This window comes from Vulpes vulpes, chromosome 14 (genome assembly GCF_048418805.1).
Source record: "Vulpes vulpes isolate BD-2025 chromosome 14, VulVul3, whole genome shotgun sequence".
Taxonomy (NCBI): Eukaryota; Metazoa; Chordata; class Mammalia; order Carnivora; family Canidae; genus Vulpes; species Vulpes vulpes.
Genome location: NC_132793.1, coordinates 80,285,279 through 80,305,805, shown reverse-complemented (window position 1 = coordinate 80,305,805; position 20,527 = coordinate 80,285,279). Strand labels below are relative to the sequence as shown.

General features: G+C 36.8%; 1 protein-coding gene and 1 pseudogene across 8 annotated transcripts in view; one reads left to right on the top strand and one right to left on the bottom strand.

Annotated features, from left to right (window-relative positions):
- HERC2 (HECT and RLD domain containing E3 ubiquitin protein ligase 2) overlaps positions 1–20,527 on the bottom strand; it is a 240,982-nt gene that overhangs the window by 151,430 nt on the left and 69,025 nt on the right. For all 8 annotated transcript variants that reach the window (XM_025982238.2, XM_025982239.2, XM_025982240.2 and 5 more), the window contains 3 exons: positions 13,967–14,218; positions 6,727–6,920; positions 1,024–1,224 (listed from right to left, as the gene is read on the bottom strand). In XM_025982238.2, coding sequence (XP_025838023.1) covers positions 1,024–1,224; positions 6,727–6,920; positions 13,967–14,218 — 647 coding nt within the window. The remainder of the gene's footprint in view (positions 1–1,023; positions 1,225–6,726; positions 6,921–13,966; positions 14,219–20,527) is intronic.
- LOC112907080 (large ribosomal subunit protein uL15-like) lies at positions 1,584–2,088 on the top strand (annotated as a pseudogene).

The following is a 20,527-nucleotide window of genomic DNA, read 5'->3' as shown; positions in this document are numbered from 1 at the left end:
TTTTAAATGATAGAACTAAAGCTTAAGGACCTAAAAAATGGAATAAAGCAAGAGAAAAACTATGGCACCAGGTATATGGTATATGGAATCCAGCCTGAGACATGTACAAGGTCTTTTACCATAGCAATGACCAGATAGCAACACTGCTACAAACCATGGGAAAGTGACAATTGGGTAGATTCATGAAAGGGACCACAGTAGTACTAATAAATGAGCTCCTATAGACTTCTGGGAAAGAAAAGTACTCTCCAAACTTCTGATAATTCGATTAATGCAACTAAACATTACATTCACCTATGTGCTTTTTAGAAACTAAGGCAAAAAAAAAAAAAAAAAAAAAAGAAACTAAGGCAAAAAGGAGAGAGCAAAGGCAGAGATGATGGGTTACATAGAAATCCTTGTATTACAAAGGGAAAAATTATTAAGAAAAACTAGTCTCTTGACATTCATAGGATTTTATTACCAAGAGAAACAGGATGACCAAGGATTTCAGCTATAGTTTTACTTATAAAAAGAAACAAAGATAGGGAAAAAGAAAGAAAACTATTTTTGTAGTTTTTCTTTTATTTTTTTTTTAAGATTTATTTATTTATTCATGAGAGACACAGAGAGACAGAGAGAGGCAGAGGGAGAAGCAGGCTCCATGCAGGAAGCCTGACATGGGACTAGATCCTGGGCCTCCAGGATGAAGCCCTGAGCCAAAGGCGGCGCTAAACCGTGGAGCCACCTGTGCTGCCCTGTGTATCTTTTCTTATTTTGACTTTTAACCTTAACCTTCCCTGTGACAAAGTGGAGGAGGTACTACCAGAGGGAGTCCAAGCTTACTGAGTTGAACTTTCACATTCCAGAAGAGAGATTGGCTAGCACATCCAGCTGGTCTCTCAATCATCTTTTGTCTCACCCAGTTGTTTCTCCACACACAAGAACAATAAACATATATACATAAATAAATATACATAAACATTATTACAAATACCTAAGACACTTAACAAAGGGAGAGAGAGGAAAGGAAATCATTAATACCTGAAGTCGTAGAAGATTCAGTGTTGCCACAGCCATGCACTCTTTCTCTTGAGGTGGGGGCCAGTCAGCAGTACCATCCATCCCCTCACTCACTTGCCGTAGTAGGAGGTCCAGCTGCTCAAAAGTCATTGAGCAGATGTCTACCACAAAAGGGACACGGAGGCCAATGGACCACTCAGAACAAGATGACCAAGCAAAACTCTATGAAAGAATCATAAGAACCTAAAATGAACCCACACATTCAGCAATTGGATTGCATTAAAGGAGATATTCATCATTATGAATCACAAACATGCCTTAAATTACTACTTATTCATTCCTCTGATTGTCCTAAATGCACATGTACTTTCATGGCTGTCTAGTTTATATACTATCAGATTCCAATTTTCTCTCTCATTTTAGGACCCAAACTCATTGTGCCAGAAATAAAAAGATAAAAAGTTGAAAATCCTTTCACTCTCAAAATTACTGATGCACTTTAATGGATGACAAAGAGGATCATAATCCACCTGAACAGTTAAAAGTAACTGTAAGTAAATAATGAAAGACCAGGCTTTTTCCCTCTGGGCCGCCAACATGCCATCCAGACTGAGGAAGACCCGGAAACTTCGGGGCCACGTGAGCCATAGCCACGAATGCATCGACAAACACCGGAAGCACCCAGGAGGCCGGGGTAATGCTGGTGGCATGCATCATCACAGGATCAACTTCGACAAATATCACCCAGGTTACTTTGGAAAAGTCGGTATGAGACATTACCACTTAAAGAGGAACCAGAGCTTCTGCCCAACTGTCAACCTTGATAAACTGTGGACCTTAGTGAGCAGACACGGGTAAATGCTGCCAAAAACAAGACTGGAGCTGCTCCTATTATCGATGTGGTGCGATGGGGCTACTACAAAGTTTTGGGAAAGGGAAAGCTCCCAAAACAGCCTGTCATGGTGAAGGCCAAATTCTTCAGTAGAAGAGCTGAGGAGAAGATAAAGGGCGTGGGGGGCGCCTGCGTTCTAGTAGCTTGAAGCCACATAGGGGGAGGTTCATTAAATGCTAACAAGTGCTTTTAAAAAATAATAATAATAATAATAATAATGAAAGATCAGGTATATTTAATCTCTAGAGCAACCACTAAAAAACTACACAAAGAAACAACTCAGTAAGTTAAAAAGGAATACTACAACTTATTCAAATAACCCCAAAGAAGTCAGGAAAAGACAAAGAAATATAAAAAAGCAAACAAAAAACAAACAATGGTAGAAATAAATCCAACTCATAAATAATTACATTAGCTTTTATTTTTAAGGTTTTATTTATTTATTCATGAAAGACAGAGATAGAGAGACAGAGACACAGGCAGTGGGAGAAGCAGGTTCCATACAGGGAGCCTGACATGGGACTGGATCCCAGGTCTCCAGGATCAGGCCCTGGGCTAAAGGCAGCACTAAACTGCTGAGCCACCCGGGCTGCCCAATTACATTAACTTTAAATGGTCTAAACCTCCAAACAAAAAAGTAGAAGTTGTCAAGATGTACAAAAACCAAAACTTAAATATGATATCAACCTTAAAGAAATCTACCTTAAATATAAAGATTAAAGAGGGCTAGGTAAAGGATTAGAAAATAGCTATACTAATATCAGCAAACTTTGGAGGAAAGAAATTGCCAGGGCTAAAGACAGAACTTTATATAATGATAAATGATAAATGGGTCAATTCACCCAGAAGACCGAACAATGTTGAATTATGTGCACCTAATAACAGAACTATAAAACATATGGCAGTAAAAACTGATAGAAATGAAACAAAAAATAGATAAATCCAAATATATAAAGATAGCAAAACTACCCTCCTACTAACACAGAACAAATCGAAAATCATCAATGAAGTAGAATAAATTGACATTTATACAACACTCAGCAACAGAATACAGTCATATTTAGAATATTTAATCATAAAATAATTATCTAAAAGAACTGAAATCAGAGTATGTTCTCTAAACATAGTAAAATTAAGCTAGAAACCAACAATAGAAACTAGACATCAATAAAAACTAGATATAAAAAAATAGAAAAATCTCCAAGTACTTGAAAATTAAACAACAGGTTTCTACATTCCAATTAAAATGGTAAATACTGATTCTAAGTAGCCTACAAAGAGTTAAGTATGTATATGGTAAAACCTACAGCAACCACTAAAAAAAAAAACCTATATAAAAAAATAAAGTCAAATTCAAAATAAAGTGGAATACTAAAAAAATGTTCATATGCTCCAAAAAAGGCAGGAAAAGCACAATAGAGAAATAAGTAATAGAAAACAAACAAAAGACAAACAATAAAATGGAAGAACTATACCTATGTCAAAAATTATAGTAAATATACCAATTAAAAGACAGATTGGCTCAAGAACTTAAAAAAAAAAAAAAAAAGCACCTATACAATAGTGACTAAGAAACTCACTATATATGAGACAGGCAGGTTAAAAGTAAAAGATGTAAATCTAACAAAACATGTAAAGGATTTATACACTGGAAATGCTGATAAATGAAATCAAAGAAGATGTAAATAAATGTTTAGACGTACCATTTTCACTGATTGAAGGAGTATATATAGCAAAACTGGCAATTCTCCACAAACTGATAAGAGGTTGAACACAATTCTTATTAAAGTCCAAGCAAGATGTTTTTGCCAATAGAGCTAAGTATTCTAAACTTTATATGAAAAGGCAAAGGAACTAGAATATAAACTTCTTATACAGCTACAGTAAACAAGACCTATGACATTGGCAAATTCCCATGAATCTTTTTTTTTTTTTTTTTTTTTTTAAATTCCCATGAATCTAATTAGAAGAAAATACTGGGTAAAATCTACATGACAGTGGATTTCTTGGAGAGAGATATACATATATATAACACCAAAAGCATAGGCAAAATAAGAAAAAATAAAATGGACTTAATCAAAATTTAAAACTTGTGAGCATCAAAGGACACTATCAACAGAATGAAAGGACAGGTAGAGAAAGGGAAAAAAATAGTGTAAATCATATACTCGATAAGGGATTAATAGCCACAATATATCAAGAACAAAAAAGAAAGGAAAACAAAAACCACAATTCAAAAAAGGTACAAAGGACTTAATCGACATTTCCCCAAAGAAGATATATAAATGGTCAATAAGCACATGAAAAGATGCTCAACATCTTTTCTATTAGGTAAAAAGATCTGTGCAGATCAGAACCACAGTGAAATACCACTCTGCACCCACTAGGATGGCTCCAAACAAACAAAAAAGGAAAGCAGAAAGTAGCCAGTGTGAACAAAAATGTGGAAAAACTGAAACCCTTGTGTCTATCTGGTGGGAATGTAAAAAACATGCAACTGCTGTGGAAAGTTTGACAGTTCCTCAACGTCTTCATCAGTACCAGATGATCCAGCCTTCCCCGTTCTAGAAATATATTCAAAAACACTGAAAGTAGAGACTCAAATAGACATTTGTACACTAATATTCATAGCAGTATTATTCACAACAGCCAAAAAGTACAAACAATTCATGTGTCCATCGAAGGAGAAACGACTGAGTAAAATGTGGGATATACATATAGAATATTATTATGCCTTTAAAAAGAATAAAATCCTGAAACATGCTTCAACATGGATCAACCTTGAAAACCTTATGCCAAATAAGTGAAACAAGCCAGACATAAAAGGTCAAATATTATGTGATTCCATTTATATGAGGTATCTTGAATAGGCAAATCTGCAGAAACAGAAAGTAAATTTGAGGTTACTAGGGACCGGAGGAGGAGAAATGGAGAGCAACTGTTTAATGGGTACAATTTCTATTTGGGATGATGACAAAGTCTGGAGACGAATAGCAGTGATGGTTATACAATCTCATGAATATATTCAACACCACTGTAGAGTTGACTATAATTTTTTTTAATGGCCAAAAGCATTAATATTTTAAAAAACCTGATAGAACTGAAAAATGACATGGAGAAGTACATAATTATACTTGGAAATATCAATTCTACCTTCCTAGAAAGGGACAGAACAAGCAGACGGAAAATCAAAAAGGATGTAGAACTGAATAATACCATCAATGACTGGATTTGACATTTATAGAACACTTTACCCAGTATCAGCAAAATACATCAACCACAAAATACATAACTCTTTTCAAACAACACACTGAAAAAAAATAAAAATTAAGAAATTAAAAAAAAACACACACACTGAACAGTTAAGAAAACATATCCTGAGACATAACATAAATCTTAACAAATCTAGAAGAATTAAAATCAGATAGTTTGTTCTCTAATCACAGTAAGATTAAACTAGAAATCAGTAACAAAATGGTAACAGAAAAATCTCCACTTTGAAATTAAATCACAGAATAATCCATAGGTCATAAAGCAATTCTTGAGAGAAATTAGAGAATATTTTGAACTGAACAAAAATGAAAATTATCAAAATGTATTGGTGCATTAAAGGACTGTTCAGAGGGAAATTTATAGCATCAAGTGATTAAATATTACAAAAGAAGAAAGGTCTAAAATTAACCTAAGCTTCCTCTTGGAGAAAACAAACAAATAAACAAACAAATAAATAAATAAAAATAATCCAAAGCAAGATGAAGGGGGGGGCATTAAGACAAGAGAATAAACCAGTGAAATATATAGGGGGAATTTTTTTTTTTTTAAGATTTTATTTATTTACTCACAGAGACAGAGAGGGAGAGAGAGAGAGAGAGAGGCAGAGACACAGACAGAGGGAGAAGCAGACCCCACGCAGGGAACCTGACGCGGGACCCATTCCCAGGTCCCCAGGATCACACCCCGGGCCGCAGGCGGCGCTAAACCGCTGCGCCCCCAGGGCTGCCCTAAAGGAGGAAATTAAACTGAAATCTAGTTATTTAAAAAGATCAATAAAATGGTCTCTAGCCAAACTGACAAAGAAAAATAAAACAAAAATTACCAATACAGTATTACTGCAGACCCCAAAGACTTTGAAAGTTTAGTAAATGAATACTAAGGAAAACGTTATACACAAAAATCAGACAACTTAGATGAAACAGAACAACCCCCTGAGTGCCACAAACCAGGAAAACTCACTCAAGAAGAAACACTCTAAATAGTTCTGTTATCTCTTAAAGAAACAATTTTTGGGATGCTTGGGTGGCTCAGTGGTTGAGCATCTGCATTTGGGTCAGGGCCTGATCCCAGGGTCCAGGCATTTGACAAAATTCAGTACCTATTCAGGATCAGGAAAAACTCTCAAAAAAGTAGGAGTTAAAGGGAATTTCCTTAATCTGATAATAAGGCATCTACTAAAAAAAATCATACAGCCAACATCCTAGCAAATGGTGAAAGACTAAATGCTTTCCAACTATAATCAGGAACAAGGATGTACCCTGCCTTCTCACCACTCTTCAACATCATACTGGAAGTCCTGGCCAGTGCATAAGGCAAGGGAAAGAAATATATAGAGAAAAGAAGAAATAAAACTGTCTCCATGTTCGGCCAACATAACCGTTTCTGAAGAAAACCCCAGGGAATCAACATGAACTCCAGTAAGTAATGTGAGTTCACTACAACTACCGGATCTAAGGACAACACACACACACATATCAATGGTTATTCTACATACCAACAGTGGAGGACAGGAAGCCTAAATTCCACAACATATCTATTCCACACTAGCTACACGGTACCTGAGCAGGTCCACAAGCAATTCCAACTATGTGCTTGGTATCCAGTCCTGGCAGTGCAGCGGGTTCAGGCTTGGTCACACGCAAGGTGTCAAAGTGCTGGCACTGGTCATTGCTCCCCCAGCTATGGACCTCACTGTCCTCAGTCAGAGCCAGACAGTGGGTGGAGCCTGCAGCCACATCAATTACCTTCTTCCCTAGGAGGAAAGAGTGACACAATACAGCTTCACACCTGACTTCTGCTATAGGTCATTCAGGTCAGGAGGTATTTAATGTCAACTTCTAAAAGATAGTTAATTGCCTTAATATTATACATAATTCATCTGCTTCATGTATGTTATTAAAACTCATTATGTTTCATTAGCTACAATTTATTAAGATCTAAAGTCTGAAAATTACCTTAGTACAAAAAAAGTTACTTTTGTCTCCTTATTCAGATTTTCATTCAGAAAAAGACAAGTGCATTTTTTTTTAATTTTTTTTTATTTTTTTATTTTTTATGATAGTCACACACAGAGAGAGAGAGAGAGAGAGAGAGAGAGAGAGGCAGAGACACAGGCAGAGGGAGAAGCAGGCTCCATGCACCAAGAGCCCGATGTGGGATTCGATCCCGGGTCTCCAGGATCGCACCCTGGGCCAAAGGCAGGCGCCAAACCGCTGCACCACCCAGGGATCCCGACAAGTGTATTTTAATTAGTAAATCTTACTCTCCTGTCCTAAGGTATAACCATACAAAGTATATTCTTTTTTGCCTCATTGAGACTTTCTACTTTTAGAATATTTTTAGGTTCATGACAAAATTAAGGAAAAAGCAGAGAGATTTCCCATATATTTCCCACCCCAACACATGCATAGCATCCTCCATTATCAATTATCCATTCACTTTTCTTTTCTCCCTGTGAATGTCTACTTGTTCCAACTTCCTTGTATTGCCTTGGCTCCCTTGTCAAAGATCAATTACTATATGTAGTGGTCTATTTCTGAGCTATCTTGTTCCAATGACCTGTCTATATTTTAATCAATGTCATACTGTTTTGATTACTGTAGCTTTATATTAAATCTTGAAGTTGGGTAGTGTCAGTCCTCCAACCTGCTCTTCTCCTTCAATACTGTGTTAGCTATCTTAGCAAATTTGGCCTCTCTGCATAAAATATAGAATAAGCTTGTCAGGGGATCCCTGGGTGGCGCAGCGGTTTGGCGCCTGCCTTTGGCCCAGGGCGCGATCCTGGAGACCCGGGATCGAATCCCACATCGGGCTCCCGGCGCATGGAGCCTGCTTCTCCCTCCGCCTGTGTCTCTGCCTCTCTCTCTCTCTCTCTGTGACTATCATAAATAAATAAAAAATTTAAAAAAAAAAAATAAAAATAAAAAGAATAAGCTTGTCAATATCCCCAATAACTTGCTGAGATTTTGACTGAGACTGCACTAAATCCACAGATCAAGACAGAAAAAAATGACAAGATTCAGCCTTCCTATCCATAAACAAAAAATATCTCTCAATTTATTAGTTCTCCTTTGATTTCATTCATCAGTTTTTTTAATTTTCCTTATATAGGTTCTGTACTTAGTTAGAATTACATCTATGACTTCAAATAGGTCTTGTACCTATTTTGTTAGAGTTATACCTACCTATTCATTGGTTTTATTAATCTTTTCAAACAATCAGCTTTTGGTTCCTTGATCTTCTCCTACTGATTTTCTGTTTTCAATTTCATTGGTTTCTTCTCTTTCCTCATGTAGGTCTTGTACTTATTTTGTTAGAGTTATACCTATTTCACTTTAATACTAATGTAAACAGTATTTTGTATTTATTTCAAATTCCACTGCTTAGTTGCTAGTATACAGGAACTACAGTATATACCAAGTCAATTTTGATATATTAACTTTGTATCCTGCATCTCCGCTATAATTATTTATTACTTCCAGCTTTTTTGTTGATCCTTTCAGATTTTCTACATAAACATTCATGTCATCTGTGAACAAAGACAGTTTTATTTCTTCCTTCTCAAACTATATGCCTTTAACATCCTTTTGCTGTTTAACTGCATTAGCTAGAACTTCTAATATGATTTTAAAAAGAAATGGTGAGATGAGACATCTTTTCCTTATATTTGATCTTAATGGGAAAGCATTAAATTTCTGACCATTAAGTATGATGTTAGCTGTAGAATTTTTGTAGATATTCTTTATCAAATTAATCACATTCTCTCTCTATTCCTAGTTTGCGGAGTTTTTTTTTATCATGAACAGGTATTAGATTTTATCAAATGCTTTTTCTGCATTTACTAATATGATCAGTGATTTTTCTTATTCTTCTCTTGATTTGATGGATTACATTGAACTGGTTTTTGAATGTTGAACTAGCCAGCATTGCATACGTAGAATAAATTCAATTTGGTAGTGATGTTTAATTCTATGCACCGTTGAATTTTATTTGCTAATATTTTGTTAAAGATTTTTGCATCTATATTCATGAGAGATGTTGGTCTGTAATTTTCTTCTAATAATATTTTTGTCTGGTTTTGGTATTAGGGTAATGCTGGCCTCACAGAATGAATTAAAAAAATATTCCCTTTGCTTCCATCCTCTGAAAAAAGATTATAGAGAAATTTCTTCCTTAAACATCTGGTGGAATTTACTACTAAACCCATCTGGGCCTCATACTTTCTGTTTTGGAAAGTTATTAATTAATGACTCAATTTCTTTAAGAGATATAATCCTATTCAGTTTGTCTATTTCTTGTATGATTTTGGCAAATGTGTCTTTTAAAGAAATGGTTCATTTCATCTAAGTTACCAAATTTGTGGAGAGAGAGTTGTTCTTAGTATTCCTTTATCATCTTTACAATGTTTATAGGATCTGTACTGAGGTCTTCTCTATCATTTCTGACATTAGTAATTTGTGTCCTGTTTTCCTTTTTTTCTTAGCTTAGTTAAAGGTGTATTGATTTTATTAATCTTTTCAAAGAATCAGCTTTTGGTTTCTTGATCTTCTCTATTGATTTTGTTTTCAATTTCATTGGTTTCTTCTCTAATTCTCATTATTTCTTTCCTTCTTCTTATTTTGGATTTAATCTGTTCTCCTTTATCCACTTGTCTATGGTGGAAACTATTGATATATATTTTAACATCCATAACCATACATAATTACAATTTTTTTCTTGTGATGAGAGTTTTTAAGATCTGTTCTCTTGGCAACTTTCATATATTCAATAAAGTGCAATTAATTACTGTTATACATCACACTGTATATTATATCCCCAGGACTTATTTCACAACTAGAAATTTGTACTTTTTGACTATCTTCACCCATTTTCACCCAACCCCCAACCTCCACTTCTGGCAACCAACAATCTATTCTTTGCATCTATGGTTTTGGGGGGAGTTTTGGGGACAGTATTTTTTTAGATTCCCATATAAGTAAGATGATCTAGTGTTTCTCTTTCTCTATCTGACCTATTTACTTAATATAATGCCCTTAATATCCATCCATGTTAACACAAATGGAAGAATTACCTTATTTTTATGTCTGAATAATATTCCATCATATGTATACACTACATTTCTCGATCTACTCATCTACCAATGGGACACTAAGGTTGTTTCCAGATATTGGTTACCGTGAATAATGCTGCAACAAACATGAGGATGCAAATACCTTTTTGGGTTAGCATATTTACTTCTTTCAGATAAACACCCAGAAGTAGAATTGTTAGATCATACGGCAGTTCTTTTTTTAATTTTTGGTGAAGCCTCCTTACTGTTTTCCACAGTGGCCATACCAATTTACATTCCTATCAACAGTGCACAAGAGTGTCTTTCTCTCCACATCCTCATCAATACTTCTATTTCTTGTCTTTTTGATAGTAGCCATTCAAACAGGTATGAAGTGTTTTCTCACTTGTGGTTTTGATCTGCATTTCTCTGATGATTAATGATTCTGAGCACCTTTTTCATGTATCTGTTGGCCATCTATAAGTCATCTTTGGAAAAATGCCTACTCAGGTCTTCTGGCCAACTTTTAATCAAACTGGTTTTGAGTTAGTTTTTTTGTGTGTTTTGCTATTGAACTGCAGGAGTACTTTATATGTTTTGGATATTAACCCTTTATCAGAGATATGATTTACAAATATTTTCTCCCATTCTATAGGTTGCCTTTACTTTGTTGTTGTTTTGAGAGAGAGAAAGTGTGCAGGGACTGCAGGGGAAGCAGAGGGAGAAAGAAAATCTTAAGCAGGCTCCACATCCAGTGCAGACCGCAGTGTGGGGCTCAATCTCACAACCCTGATCTCACCAATATCAAAAGTTGGACACTTAACCAACTGAGCCACCCAGATGCCCCACCTTTACATTTTGTTAATGGTTTTCTTTTCTGTACACAAAGATTACTTAGATTTTTCTTCTTTTCTAATATACATTCAATGCTATAAATTGCCTTCTAAGCACTGTTTTCACTGCATCCCACAAATTTTATTTATATTTTCATTTATTTCAAAATATTTTAAAATTTCTCTTAAGATTTTTTTCGTTGACCATGAGTTATTTGGAAGTTTGCTGTTGAATCTCCATGTATTTGGGGGTTTTCCAACCATCCTTGTTATTAATTTTTAGTATAATTAGATTGTAGTCTGAAAACAGACATAAAATATAATTCAGCTGCAAAACTCTACTAGAAGAAGGAGAACAGTTCTTTCTTTTTTTTTTTTTTTTTTTTTTTTTTTTATGATAGGCACACGGTGAGAGAGAGAGAGAGGCAGAGACACAGGCAGAGGGAGAAGCAGGCTCCATGCACCGGGAGCCCGATGTGGGACTCGATCCCAGATCTCCAGGATCGCGCCCTGGGCCAAAGGCAGGCGCCAAACCGCTGCGCCACCCAGGGATCCCAGAACAGTTCTTTCTTAAGAGCCTATCATAAGTTGACACTGGCCAAAATAACTGTACCATCAGTCATTTAAATGCTTTCATAGTAAGCTATCTCTGTATCTAATAAATAGAGCTGAGGAAGCAGATTTCCTTTACTAAGTGAAAAAAATATAAACAAGAAGGTTAATGAAATTCAAACACAGCTCCATAGCATACAACCAGTGGTATTATCCTACAACTTATCTCAGAAACTTAGAAAATAATAAACACCATAATACCTTGTCATCAAGGTATTAATATGTTTCAAGTATTTTATTGATTTTTTTTTTTAAGAGAGAGAGGGAGAGTATCCAAGATCTGTAAAGAATTTATTAACTCAACAGCAAAGAAACAATCCAATCATGAAATGGGCAAAAGACATGAACAGATATTTCACAGAGGAAGACATGGACTTGGCCAACAAGCACATGAGAAAATGCTCCACATCACTTACCATCAGGGAAATACAAATCAAAACCACAATGAGATACCACCTCACACCAGTGAGAATGGGGAAAATTCACAAGACAGGAAACAACAAATGTTGGAGAGGATGTGGAGAAAGGGGGACCCTCTTGCACTATTGGTGGGAATGTGAACTGGTACAGCCACTCTGGAAAACTATGTGGAGGTTCCTCAAAGAGTTAAAAGTAGAACTACCCTACAACCCAGCAATTGCACTGCTGGGGATTTATCCAAAGATACAGATGCAGTGAAAAGCCAAGACACCTGCACCCCAATGTTTATAACAGCAATGTCCACAATAGCCAAACTGTGGAAGGAGCCTCGGTGTCCATCAAAAGATGAATGCATAAAGAAGATGTGGTCTATATATACAATGGAATATTAGTCAGCCATTAGAAATGACAAATACCCATCACTTGCTTCAACATGGATGGAACTGGAGGATATTATGCTGAGTGAAGTAAGTCAATCAAAGGAGGACACTCATCGTATGGTTTCACTCATACGGGGAATATTAAAAATAGTAGCAGGGATTATAGGGGAAAGGAGAGAAAGTAAGTGGGAAAAAATCAGAGAGGGTGACAGAACATGAGAGTCTCCTAACTCTGGGAAGTGAACAGGGAGGGGGTAGTGGAAGAGGAGGTGGGCAGGGGGATGGGGTGACTGGGTGACGGGCCCTGAGGAGGACACTTGATGGGATTATCTAAACACTGGGTGTTATACTGTATGTTGGTAAATCAAACTCCAATTAAAAAATATATGAGAGAGAGAGAGAGAGAGAGATCACATGCATGCATAAGTGGGGAAAGGGGAGAGGGAGATAGAGAATTTCAAGCAGACTCCATACCAAGCACAGTCCCTCCATCTCATGACCCTGAGATCACAACCTGAGCCAAAACCAAGAGTCAGATGCTTAACCAACTGAGGCACCCAGTCACCCCAAGGTATTAATGTTATAAAATGAAAATGATGAGAAAAGAAACTAGCAAGTCCCATGTAAAAGCCTCACTTCCAAACTCCCTTGAAAAAAAGCAAAAACATAAAGTAGAATCCAGCTCAGAGATTCAACAAATTTTATCCCTTATGCCAAACAAAGGCCAAGGACTATTTTTATGCATAAAGTTGTACTACAACACAGACAGGCCCATGTTTATATCTATCTATTATGTCTATATCTATGGCTCCTTTCGGGCTACAACAGAAGAAAGTAGTTGAGACATACAACATATGGTACTCCAACCTAAAATATTTATTAGTCTACTCCTTTAAAAAAAAACAGTTTGCCAACCCCCTTTAGCACTACAGGCCACCTGATACACCAATCACCAACTTTTCCCACAATTCAGAAGGCATCTGCAAAGCACAAGTACATGCCTTGGCTCCCATTCTATCTAGAATGCATGCTGGATGCGCTTGTAACCAGACAAGCAGGATTTACCCATCAAGGATAAGCTCAAATGAGACCACTCCAAGCACACTAATCCTATCTCCCACTGTGGTCCCACAGCACCATGCATATCCATCATCTTAGCAATGTCTACAGTATAACTATAGATGACCTCACCAACAGAAGTTAATCTCACTTAGACCAGCTTACTTAGTAATGAATAGATGCCAGCCCAAAAAAGGACTTATCAATATTAGTAAAACTGAATAAGTTTCAAATGAAATCTGGTGAGAATAATTCTATGCCATTTTTAACAGAAACAAAACCACTTTCCATTCATTATCTATACCTATGAAAATATGGGTAAAAGCCTTCTAATGAGGAGTCATTCATAAAATATTATGTAAAAAAAGAGAAAAACCTGCAAACTTTAAAAAATTCCTAAAGAAAAAGCTTCAAAAAGTTTTAAAAGTTTACATTTTTCACTCACCTTGCAAGCCTTCCAAGAGTTTGGGATAACGAACATGTTCCTCTGTTCCATGTCCAAGTCTCTGATTGTCACCTTTTCCCCATGAATAAACTTGGCCATCTTTTGTCAAAGCAATAGAAAATTGACTTCCACATCGAACTTTCACAACATCCAAGTCTTGAAGTTTTTCAATAAGCTTTGGTGTTTTGCATCCATCACTACCACCTCTGCCCAATTTCCCATAGTCACCATCTCCCCAAGACCACACCTGACCTAAAAAATACAAATATATTTATATTTAAGTAAAAATAACTGTATATCTTAACGCAACTTTTAAGTGGCTGCAAATACTGAATATAACTGATAACAAATCTAGACCACTAATATATACAGTTAACACAATATAGATGACTACTAACCAAATGAAATCTAGTTTATACTTCAGGTTAATACAGAACCAATTAAGAAAAGGATAGCTGGGTTTTCTTTTTGTTTTAGCTAAAAAAAATTGTAAAGTCCTGACTCTAACTGGTTTGGGTTCAATGACTGGGTTCAGATCAACCAAGTAGTGAACACAGCTCCAGTGCCTCCATAAAATACCATAATTGGACCCATCATACACAGTTGCAGCTCTCTGCCACTGTCTCTCAGGTCTGCCTCCACAGTGTTCCTGTCATACCCACCACAAATTAGCTGCATGACAGCACTTTTTTCCAATAACATTTGGTTAGTATAATCTAATTAAATATTAAATAAAGGAATAAAGTAAATTACAAAAATGTGGTTGGTTTTTTTTACACTGACAACTAAGCTAAAAGCTTTGTAAAAATGCAAAAAAAATATGAATTTTTGAAAAAAAAACAGGTAAAAACTGTAGAGGAAGAGAAATGAGAAGAAATGTAAAAAAAAAAAAGAAACTAAATTGCTCTGTAAGTGACTAAGTTCTTGCTCTATTTTAGATAAACAACTAAAGATCAACAAATTTTAACAAAAAGTTCAGATGGTAAGTATTTTTAGGCTTTGTGGACAAGGTAGTTTTTGTCACAAATATTCAATTGTTCCAATGTCACAGGAAAGCAGCCACAAACAATACATAAGCAAGGTGGCATTCCAATACAAGTCTATCTGAAAAAACAGCCAATCCCTGAACTAAAATTGGAGATGATACACTAATAGGCAGTCAATGACATAAACACACCAATGCTCAACTCGGTAAACCCATACACAAATATCAGAGAATATGCACATGCACTTAAATGTTTTGCAAAATGCCTATTGTTCACACAGCCCAGCTGGCAATTCCCACTTTCTCCAATGCTTTCAGTGACCCTGTCACCCTAGAACCAGACCGCACAGGACAGGATGCTTCTACCAGTCATCTCAAAAAACAATAATGTAGCAGGGACATTTCCCTATACGACATCTGCACCAAAGAAACACCGCTGTGAAGTAAACAGCATGCAGTTTCCAATCAAGGCAATTAAGTCAAAACAACACAGTTTTATATACATAAAGTTTCACACAAAGAATTCAAGAACAAATCCTAATAAGGCTTATTTAAGAAAACACTTCTTGGTTTAAGAGGTTTATAAAATCTATCAATCATTCAACATTGGACACATAAAAACAAGATGTCAAATGGAAAGCTTCATGCCAGAAGAAGAGAACTTTAAGATGACTGATGAAACCATCTTTTTCTAAGACTTATAAAGAAATGTCTCTCCCTTTGAGGGAGAAGGGGCCTAGGTGAACATGAAGATGCCTGAAATGATGTTTGTCCTCTCACTAAAGAAATTCCCATGGTGGAGGAATAGGGGACCCTAAGCTCATCTGATCCCTGGAATTCAGCTAGTTATCAAATCATTCTGAACACCTGCAAAATCATGGAGACATCTGAGAAAAAGAAATGCTACAATGCTACAAATAGAAAAGCAACCACTTTTTGGAAGGTAGGAAGTAGGAAGACTTGGCATCTGGGGTGATATATCTGAGGAAACTGTGGAGGAGAGGGAGCCTGCTTAAGGAGGTTACAACAAAGTATTATAAGCAGCAGAGCACAAAACCGGAACTTTTAAAAGTCTGCTACAGTGAGGGACATCACTGGATTAAAGGTGCTGAGGTGACAAAGCAGGGTGGAATCCTTCATGGGAAAGCATGGATCTCAGGATCCCAGGGGTCAAAAGAAGAATGGAGGTGGCTGAGTGTGACAGAGTTCCCAGACATAGGAGTGGGGAAGCCAGCTGTAAACAATGAGTCTAGGTGCCAACCTTCTGCTCTGGGTTGCCATAAACTGCAAACTGCTGCATGTTCGCACGACCATTCTCTGGGCAGAGTCTCAGCACAAAAGGCAGATGCTTGTTGAGACGGCCCTCCAACCTGGAGGGAATTTTGGAGGAACAGCATGGGTCCATACCTCACGAATCCATAACATTTGGAGATTCGAAACTCACTCATATGCTTCAGATAAAATAGTTCAGTCACAGGATGAGTGAACACAGAGTTCGGACAGAAACCAGGGAGACAGAGTAATTGACTGCTATTCTGAGGGCTCATTGAAGAGCGATGAGCACAAACTTCCAACTCTGGAGACAAAGATCAGGACACTGCCGTTTTCATCCCCTGCCTGCCCCAACCAGTGCTGAAAGCCTTCAAGGAGCAAAACAGTGCACACAGTGCAATCTGGAGCCGCTTATAAGGGAAGAAAAATTCAACCAGGGAAGGCAAGGGCATGTGAACATCAGCACAGCAGGCCCTCCATCAGAAGACCAGCAGGAACAACCAGCTAACACCAAGTTCACCAATCACAGAGATCTGCAGAACTTCAGCTCTAGAGGAAAACACTATATAGCATTTGTGGAGTCCTTTCTATTCTTTAGTCTTTCAGTTTTACTTTCATTCAGGTACTTTCTTATTTTTTCAATTCTTTAATTCTTTTTTAATTTTTATTTTTATAAATATATTATATATATACACACAAATATACATACATATACATATACACACATACATATATATTTTATTTTGGTTGCCTATCATTGTATTTTATTTTATTTTTGTATATATACGAGTTTATCTTTCCTTGATATTTTGGGATCTGGTTGCTCTTAACAAACAGACCAAATACACCCAAGATCTAGTTTGTTGTTTTATTGTTTTACTTCTTGAGTTTTTCTTACTTTGTTTGCTTTTTGTTTACTTCTGCATTTTTTTTCTGTTGTTCTTGTTATTTTTGTCTATTCTCTCATTTTCTTCTATTCTTTTCTCAACATAATGACAAGATGGAGAAATTCACCCCAAAAGAAAGAACAGAAGGTAGTACTCACTGCCAGGGATTTACTCAAAAACATATAAGATGTCAGAACTAGAATGTAAACTAACAATTATTATGATACTAGCTGGGCTTGAAAAAAGCATAGAAGACACTAGAGAATCCTTTAAGGTATAAATAAAAAATTCAAATCTAATCAGGCCAAAATTTAAAATGCTGTTACTGAGATGCAATCACAAATGGAGTCTCTAACAACAAGGATGAAAAAGGCAGAGGAGTCAGTGACATAGAAAACAAAACGATGGGGATCCCTGGGTGGCGCAGCGGTTTGGCGCCTGCCTTTGGCCCGGGGCGCGATCCTGGAGACCCGGGATCGAATCCCACGTCGGGCTCCCGGTGCATGGAGCCTGCTTCTCCCTCTGCTTGTGTCTCTGCCTCTCTCTCTTTCTCTCTGTGTGACTATCATAAATAAATAAAAATTTTAAAAAAAATATCTACACTTCTGAAGCTGTTAGAAAAAACAGAACTGGAAGGAAAACTTCCAAACACTTTCTGTGAGAATAGCATTACCTTGATTCCAAAACCAGACAAAGACCCCACCAAAAAGGAGAATTACAGATCAATATCCTTAATGAACATGGATATAAAAATTCTCATCAAGGTACTAGCCAATAAGATCCAACAGTACATCAAAAGTATTATTCACCAGTACAAAGTGGGATTTATTCCTGAGCTGCAACAGTGGTTCAACAGCTGCAAATCAATCAACATGTTACATCAATAAAAAAAAGACAAGAACCATATGATCCTCTCAACAGATGCAGAAAAAGCATTTGACAAAAAAAAAAAAAAAAAGAAAAAAGAAAAAAAGAAAAAGCATTTGACAAAATACAGCATCCTTCTATGATAAAAACTCTCTGCAGTGTAGGGATAGAGGGAACATACTTCAACCTCATAAAAGCCATATATGAAAAACCCACACTAAACATCATCCTCAACAGGGAAACACTGAGAGCTTTTCCCCTAAGGTCAGGAACACAACAGGGATATTCACTCTCTCCACTCTTTTTCAACATAGTACTGGAAGCCCTAGCCACCACAATCATACAACAAAAAGAAATAAAAAGCCTCCAAATCATCAAAGAAGTCAAATTCTCACTCTTCACAATGGCATGACACTGAATGCAGAAGACCAGAAAGACTCCACCTAAAAGTTGCTAGAACTGATACATGAATTCAGCATAATGGCAGGATATAAAATCAATCCACAGAGTCAAGCTGCATTTCTATACACTAACAATGAGACCAAAGAAAGAGAGATTAAGGAATCAATCACATTTACAATTCCAACAAAAACCATAAGATACCTAGGAATAAGTCTAACCAAAGAGGTAAAGGATCGTTACTCAGGAAACTACAGAAAACTCATGAAAGAAATGAGGAACACATAAAGAAACAGAAAAAGCATTCCATGCTCATGGATTGGAAAAACAATATGGTTAGAATGTCTATGCTACCCAGAGCAATCTACACATTCAATTCAATCCCTAAAGAAAATACCATCAACTTTTTTCACAGAGCTGGAACAAATAACCCTAAAATTTGTATAGAACCAGAAAAGACCTCAAACAGCCAGAGGACTGTTGAAAAAGAAAACCAAATCTGGGGGCATCACAATTCCAAACTTCGAGTTCTATTGCATTGCCGTAATCGTGAAGATAGTGTGGTACTGGCACAAAAACAGACACACAGAACAATGGAACAGCATAGAGAACCCAGAAATGGATTCTCAACTCTATGGTCAACTCATCTTCAACAAAGCAGGAAAGAATATCCAATGGAAAAAAAGACAGTGTCTTCAACAAATAGTGTTGGGAAAATTGGACAGCTACAGGCAGGAGAATGAAACTGGACCATTTCCTCATACCATACACAAAAACAGACTCAAAATGGATGAAAGACGTAAATGTGAGATAGGCATCTATCAAAATCCTAGAGGAGAACACAGGCAGCAACCCTCTTCTACCTTGGCCACAGCAATTTCTTGCAAGACAGGTCTCCAAAGGCAAGGGAAACAAAAGCAAAAATGAACTATTGGGACTTCATCAGGATAAAAAGCTTCTGCACAGCATAGGAAACAGTCGACAAAACTAAAAGTCAACCTACAGAATGGGAGAAAATATCTGCAAATGTCTTAACAGATAAAGGGCTAGTATCCAAAATCTATAAAGAACTTACCAACCTCAACATCCAAAAAACAGAAAATCCAGTCAAAAAATGGTCAGATGACCTCAACAGACATTTCTCCAAAGAAGACATACACGTGGCCAAAAGACATAAGAAAAAAAAAAAAAAAAAAAACACTTAACATCACTTGGCATCAGGGAAACACAGATCAAAACCACAATGAGATACCACCTCACAGCAGTCAGAATGGCTAAAATTAACAAGTCAGGTAACCACAGGTGTTGGTGAGAATGCAGAGAAAGGGGAACCCTCTGACAATGTTGGTAGAAATGCAAACAGGTACCACCACTGTGGAAAACAGTATGGAGGGGCAGCCCCAGTGGCTTAGTAGTTTAGTGCCACCTTCAGCCCAGGGATTATCCTGGAGACCCCAGATCGAGTCCCACGTCAGGCTCCCTGCATGGAGCCTGCTTCTTCCTCTGCCTATTTCTCTCTCTCTCTCCTTCTGTCTCTAATAAATAAATTTTAGAAAAAAAGAAAACAGTATGGAGGTTCCTCAAAAAGTTGAAAATAGAGCTACCCTACAACCTGGGTATTTAACCCCAAGATACAAATATAGTGTGATACAAAGGGTACCTGCAACCCAATAATTATAGCATCAACGTCCACAATAGCCAAACTATAGAAAGACCCCAGATGTCCATCCACAGATAAATGGATAAAGGTGTGGTATATACATATACAATGGTATACTAGTCAGCCATCAAAAACACGAAATCTTGCCATTTGCAATGATGTGGATGGTACTAAAGGGTATTATGCTAAGCAAAATAAGTCTATCAAAAAAGATAATTATCAATATGATCACTTCCACTTATGTGGAAATTAAGAAACAAATTAAGAAACAGAGGATCATAGCAGAAGAGAGGAAGAAATACAACAAGATGAAACCAGAGAGGGAAACAAGCCCTAAAAGATCCTTAATCATACATAGGAAACTCAGGGCTGCTGTAGGTGAGGCGGCTTTGGGGATAGGATAACTACATGATGGGCATTAAAGACGGCATATGATGTAATGAGCACTAAGTATTACATAAGATGAATCACTGACCTCTACCTCTGAAACT